Here is a 6,729-nt window from a genome sequence, read left to right on the forward strand (position 1 = left end):
TTATTTAATTTATTTATTTATTTAATTATTTAATTTATTTAATTGAGTTATTAATTAATTAATTAATTTATTTATTTATTTATTTATTTATTTACTTGCTTAATTTAATTTAGTAATTAATTTATTTATTTAATTAATTTATTTAATTGAATTAATTTATTTATTTATTTAGTTACTTATTTAATTTATTTAATTTAATTTATTTAATTAATTAGTTAATTAATTAATTAATTTATTTATTTATTTACGAGTTCGTTGAACTGCCCATCGAAATCCATCATCTCCAACTCCTCCAAACATCGGCTCCTCAGCTGCAAATTAAAAAACAAAAAAAAATTTGTTTATTTATTTATTTATTTACTTTTGTTTTAATTAATTAATTAATTTGTCTAATTAATTCATTGATTTATTAATTAATTTGTTTCAATTAATTAGTTAATTAATTTGTTCGATTGAGTAATTAACTAATTAATTATTTATTTTGTTTGATTTGGCAATCAAATAATTAAATAATTAATTAAATAATTAAATAATTAATTTGTTTAATTAATTAATTAATTAATTTGTTTCATTAATTAATTAATTTGTTTAATTAATTAATTAAAGGATTAAAAGGTCGTAAGCCCCCTTTAAACAAAGACAGGTTAATTAATAAACAGATGAAATATAAATACAAAAATAGAAGAAGAAAAAGACGAATAAATTCAAAGGAAAATTAAATAAACAAATGAAGAACAAACAAGAGAAAATAAACAAATAATAAGTAAACATTAAACAACAATACTAATACAAATAAATAAATTATATTTAACAAACAAAAACAAACAAACAAACATAAAAATATATAAACAACGAAGCAATTAGAAAGAAACCAACTTAAAAAATAAATTCAATAATAAACAAATAATATGGCGTCAATTAAACAAACAAACAAACAAACAAATAAACAAATAAATTAAATAAATAAATAAATAAATGTAAACAACAAATAAATACAAGGGGGTATATAAACAGAAAACAAATAATATGCTGTTAATTAAACAAACAAACAAACAAACAAACAAACAAGCAAACAAATAAACAAATAAATAAATAAACAATAAATAAATCAATTGATAAACAAACAAGCAAACAGTAAATAAACAAATAAACAAACAAATGAACAAACAAATAAACAAACAAATAAACAGTAAATAAACAGTAAATAAACAAACAAACAAATGAACAAACAAATAAAACAGATAAACAACAAATAAATAAACAAATAGACAAATAAAAAACAAAGCAGAAAAGACAGCAGAGAGCGTGCATCTGGGAAAACAACAAAAGAAACGAAGAAAAAGCAAATAAACAAAACAAATAATAAATAGATAGACAAAGTAAATAAATATATAAATATATAAATATATAAATATATTAACACGTCAAAACCTTAAAACAAAAAAAAAAGAACAAAGAAATCAATGCCCCAACGGGTGAGCTGACGGACCCCATGAAACCCTAGGGTTTACTAATTAGGGTTTAGGGTTTAGGGTTTAGGGTTTACTTCTTCGCCTATAAAGCCGCTCTGTACAGCCACTCCATCTATCATCAAATCTCTAATTGTTTCAGCTTGAAGAAAGCACAAAGGGCCCTCGTTGTATGCAGCTGCAAGCAAAAAACCCTAAACCCTAAACCCTAAACCCTAGCACTAATAAATGAATATAAATCCTTCGAACCTAAACCCTAGCCCCACAAAACCTAAACCCTAGCCTTACAAGGGTTTGCTAGCAAGCCGCCTTCCCGACTGTCACGGTGTTGCTCCTGCCGCATCTGCAGCCTCAAACAAACCCTAAACCCTAAACCCTAAACCCTAAACCCTAAATCCTTAATCCTTAATCCTCTAAACCCAAGGGCTTAACGATATGCAGCGATGAACCCTTAGCACAGCTGCAGGTTTCAGGGTTTGCGTTTCTTAACGGCTTCAGGCTATCTATGACCTTGAAACAAGGGTTTAGGGTTTAGGGTTTAGGGTTTAGGGTTTACTTCATGCGCTATCTGCGCCTGCACTTCTCTGAGAAGTGCCTCCTTAAGGATTTCTTCGTGAAGATGAATATCCTCAGGGCTCCCCTTCTCCATGCTCATTCCATCTGAAACGCAAACCCTAAACCCTAAACCCTAAACCCTAAACCCTAAACCCTAAGCCCTAAGCCCTAGCAAACCCTGTAAAACACTAAGCCCTGAAAAACCCCAAAGTCTGGATAATCCCAAACATCCCCGACCCTAGAAAACCGTAAACCCTAAACCCTAAACCCTAAACCCTAGGAACCCTAAACCCTTGAAAACTTCAAACCGCGAGTTTCTACAGCGCGTACTCGCAAAGCCGTAAACCTCTCAGCTGCAATGGGTACGTGCTTTGCAGGTATGAGGGTTTAGGGTTTAGGGTTTAGGGTTTAGGGTTTAGAGCTTGCCTTTTTCTCCTCTCAAAAGAACATTCTTGTATACCTTCGCTGCTCTTTCACAAATATTTGGAAGGAGGGTTCTAAGCTTATCTCTTCTTAAACAATCATCAAGACGGCGGCCTAAATTATCTGAGGGATCCCTGCAAAATGAATAAGGAGCTGCTGCTGCTGCTGCTGCTGCTGTGTCTGCTTCGTCTGGAGCTGCTGCTGCTGCTGCTCCTGTTCCTGCTGCTGCTGCTGCTGCTTCGGGGGCTGCGGAAGAAGAGCAGCAAGATGATTCATTGCCGTGAGAATGAGAAGAACCGCCGCAGCAACTCTTCTGCTGCTGCTGCTGCTGCTGCTGCTGCTGCTGGGCGGAAGAGCAGCAGCTCTGGGTCGCCTTTGTCTCTGTTCCCGTTCCTGACCTAAACGCATACGCCAGCAAATAAGGGTTCTTAGGGTTTAGGGTTTGGGGTTTAGGGTTTAGGGTTTGGCGTTTAGGCGTCTAGAGTTTAAGGTCTAAGGCTCTGCGCGCATTGTTGCTGCTGCATCGCTTTAAGCTCAAGGCGCAACCGAAACAGCTACTCTAAACCCTAAACCCTTAACCCTAAACCCTCAACCCTAAACCCTAACCTGACTCTTCTCTCCAAATCTCGGCGAGTGCTGTAGGTGAGTTGTTTGTAGCAAGCAGCAATCATAGCTTCTTCCACCTCCTTTGTCCATACTTTCTTGTTGTTGTTGTTGCTGCTGCTGCTGCTGCTGCCGCTGCTGCTGCTGCTGCTGCTGCTCTTGCCCCTGCTGCTGCTTCTGTCATCGCTGTTTTTATAGCTGTTCTTATCATTGCTGCAGCTACTGTCCTTACTGCAGCAGATGTTGCGATCCTTAGAACTGTTGCTGCTGCTGCTGCTGTTATTGCTGCTGCTGCTCTCCTTGCTGTTGCTGCTACTGCATGTTGTGCTCCTGTCATTGCTGCTGCTGTCGTTGCTGCTGCTATTCTTGTTGCTGGTGCTGCTGCTCCTGGCGTCTCCTTCGGTGCTGCGACTATTGCTGCAGCTGCTGCTGCACCCCTGCTTCTTGTTTCCTGTCGTGCTATCGCTGCTGCTGCTGCTACTGCTACTGCTGCTGCTGCTGCTGCTGCTGCTGATTGACAGTGCAGCAGCTTCCTCCTCCCCCGTTCCCATATTGCTGCTGCACGAGGTTTGTGTCTTTTGAAGCCCTCTTGAGGTGTATGTACACCTCAGACGAAACGATAAACCCTAAACCCTAAACACTAGTTGTAGGACGAGGATGGAGAGAAGTGCAGCCCCGCCGAACCGTTCAGGGTTTAGGGTTTAGGGCTTAGGGTTTAGTATATCCGGTGTCTCTGCGACTACAAGTTTCTTAGTAGCTTCCTTAGCAGCAAACAAGAACAAGCATCCACAGCTATAGTTAAGGGTTAAGGGTTTAGGGTTTAGGGACTAGGGATTAGGGTTTAGGGTTTGGCGCTTGGGGGCCCCCAGCGATCCTGCAGACGGCCGTAGCGGTTCAGAGTTACTGCGGGAGTGTCTAGGGTTTAGGGTTTAGGGTTTACTGATTGAGTCTGTAAAAGCAATGTCAATCTCTTCTTCCAATTAAATACCTCCGCAGCACCACGAAGGCTAGCGCGTGTAGCAGCAGCAGCAGCAGCAGCAGCAGCAGCAGCAGCAGCGGCAGCAACACCAGCAACACATTGTTCATAACAAAGTACAATGAACTATTTTTTCTTTGACGATGAGTTTACTGTTAGTCAATTTGTAATGGATAGGGCTGGGGGCTTAAAACAAAGGGTTTAGGGTTTAGGGTTTAGGGTTTAGGATTTAGGGCTCGAGTGGAGGCTCTGCTGAAGAAGTCCACACGATATTCGTTGAAATTCACTTTGTTTTTGTCTGGGGTGAAAAAATGCAGGCCCAAGACCCCAAACTGTAAAACAAAAACCCTAAACCCTAAACCCTAAACCCTAACATACCAACAGACTTACGCGCTGCATGTAAATGTTCACCCTGTAAAGACAGCATTCTACAGCATCCGTTGCACCAGCAGCAGCTGCAGCAGCAGCAACACAGGCAGCGGCAGATGCAGATGCAGTAACAGCAGCATCTGCAAATGTAGCAGTAGCAGCGACAACAGCAGCGGTTTGTGAGCGTTCGCAACACCTAGCTGCCTCTGCAAACCCTAAACCCTAAACCCCGTGGGTAAAGGGCAATATGAAAGTAGAGGAGTCTGAAAAAAGCAATAATAGAACCCTTAACTTCTTTATTTGAATGGTCGGTGAGGTCCTCAACCTGAAGATGTGCAAGCCCTCGGTTGTGTGAATTTAGAACCCTCAACATTTTTAGCAATGACGAAGCAAAGAGCAGCAATCCTCGCAGCTGTAGGTACACCCAACAGCCTTATTGTAAACATGTGAGAGTGGCTTGTTGACGTTGTTTAAGTTGTCTTGTGTTCAATGCGTTACATTCGTTTGAGCTGTCCATCTCACAGCAGAGTCTCAACAGCACTAAATAGAGTAAGTAGAAGCCAGCGGGAAGCAGACCCTGGGCCTGAGTGCACGTGATGCTTCCCACATGTTTTGAGTATTTTCAATTATCGCTGAGCTTCGAGCTTGAAGCGAGCCGAAACAGCGATCCCCGCATGTGTGAAAACCACCGTATTGTGCACTTTCTGTGCTCTGGCTGGCGGCTGCAGTGTGTCGGGGTATTTTTGGTGTTGATGTCAAGCACTATTGTGAGTAGGGCGTATGCCTTTAATAGAAAAATCATCTGCTTAGTGCGGTTGTAGGTTCGTTCACGTTCCAGGTCTTTAGGTGGTAGACATGGGTGCGTACGTATGTGCGCAGAGTTTCATTTGCAAAGTAGAAAGAAGTAAGTGCTTATCTTCCTTTTGCGGTGCACCTCTTTTGCATTTACTGAGGGGTATGATTTGGTGCTTCGACATGCGCTCGCCAGACAGAGTTTGGCGTGCAACGCCGTACGTTGTAGGAGCCAACGGCGACGAAGGCATGACTTGTGACGCACACTTAGTTGCATTGTCAATCAGTCCAGTGATATAACATGGTTAAAGAAGCAGCACACTTTTTCAGTGCACATTTCCGATACTCAGGAGGCGGGTGGTGCGGCGCTTCTATACGCATTTGCCAGTCAAGATATGCCGCAGCACGCTGTTACAGGGATTATGTAGTGCACAGGCACTACTATTGGGTTTTCGCATGGCCTCTAGAGGCCTAAAATCATGAAAAGGTATGTTAACTTTAGAATGTTTCACGATTAGGACATTTTTAAATAGAAAGCAGCTTAATAGGTTCAGAAAGCTCGCCAGCCGGCACCAGCTTGGGGCTGGGTGCGAGGCTGTTGCTGTCATCCTAGCCCACGCCCTCGGCGAGGGGTCGGGGATCAGTTCTATTATTAGGGGTTTTCTTGCGAATAACAAGGAACTTGAACATATATTGGGTTGTTAACTGTGTTTATAGAGGTTTCAGCGAGAATCATAGGCTAAGAGCCCAATAATAGCGTGGGCACCTATTCTAGGGGTCTATCGTAGTAATAGTGCAGCCAGCTTGCACTACAGATTAGTTCGGAGGGTAGGCATGGTGAAAGTGAGTTCTTCTGTAGAGGGACGGGAAGAGTTCAAAAAAGCGAGAGACGCGGCGTTTGAGGGAAGGCTGCTTTTAATGCAAATTCATGCAGAAGCCCGCAGTTAGGTGTACAAGGCAGGTGCTTGGCTTCGCGAAATCTTTCAAAAAAATTTGGCTTCCGAGCAGTGGCATTCGATGGTTTATTTTATTGATTTATACTACTCACCTCAAGAGGTTTTGTCGCACGTAGAGGTAATAGCCTTAACAGCATCTTAAACGTCCCTTTATTTCGCTTTTGCTTTCAATGCGTTGTGAACATTTGGCTACTATAAATCAGTATAGGAAGCCAGCTGTTTTGTGCTGGCCTTGGCAGCCAGCTCAGGGGTATCATGAATTCCGTGCAGCATCCATACGTGACTAAGGTGCAGAAGGCTGGGAGTTTTCGTATTGTGAACCGTGGATTCATGCTGCAAACCAAGCGCTTGTCAACAGCAACCAATAACCAGCGAGGGAAGACTTAATGGGAACTAAGCATTGGAAAGGTAACAATTGGCGTGCACTGCGCTAAGCACTCCAGTACCCAGTTGGCTCTTCACTGCATTGAAAGAGCGGCTTAGCACATGCGCACAAGTGAATAGGGGGCCCGAATTTACAAACACAACGCTAGCTGAAGGCTTCTTCCTCGGCATTCAAAGTATTCAACGTGTACGTAGAACAGGC

General features: G+C 41.5%; 1 protein-coding gene across 1 annotated transcript; it reads right to left on the bottom strand.

The window, feature by feature from the left end:
* Positions 1-1,416: 1,416 nt before the first annotated feature.
* EAH_00048120 (hypothetical protein, conserved) lies at positions 1,417-3,601 on the bottom strand (the record flags this gene model as incomplete). The annotated part of the gene is made up of 7 exons (XM_013391419.1): positions 1,417-1,431; positions 1,547-1,647; positions 1,758-1,812; positions 2,026-2,129; positions 2,229-2,262; positions 2,485-2,845; positions 3,054-3,601. The coding sequence occupies 7 exons, from the start codon at positions 3,599-3,601 to the stop codon at positions 1,417-1,419; spliced, it is 1,218 nt and encodes a 405-aa protein (XP_013246873.1).
* Between the last annotated feature and the right edge of the window lie 3,128 nt (positions 3,602-6,729).

This window comes from Eimeria acervulina, genomic scaffold (genome assembly GCF_000499425.1).
Source record: "Eimeria acervulina Houghton genomic scaffold, Eah_scaff752, whole genome shotgun sequence".
Classification (NCBI taxonomy): Eukaryota; Apicomplexa; class Conoidasida; order Eucoccidiorida; family Eimeriidae; genus Eimeria; species Eimeria acervulina.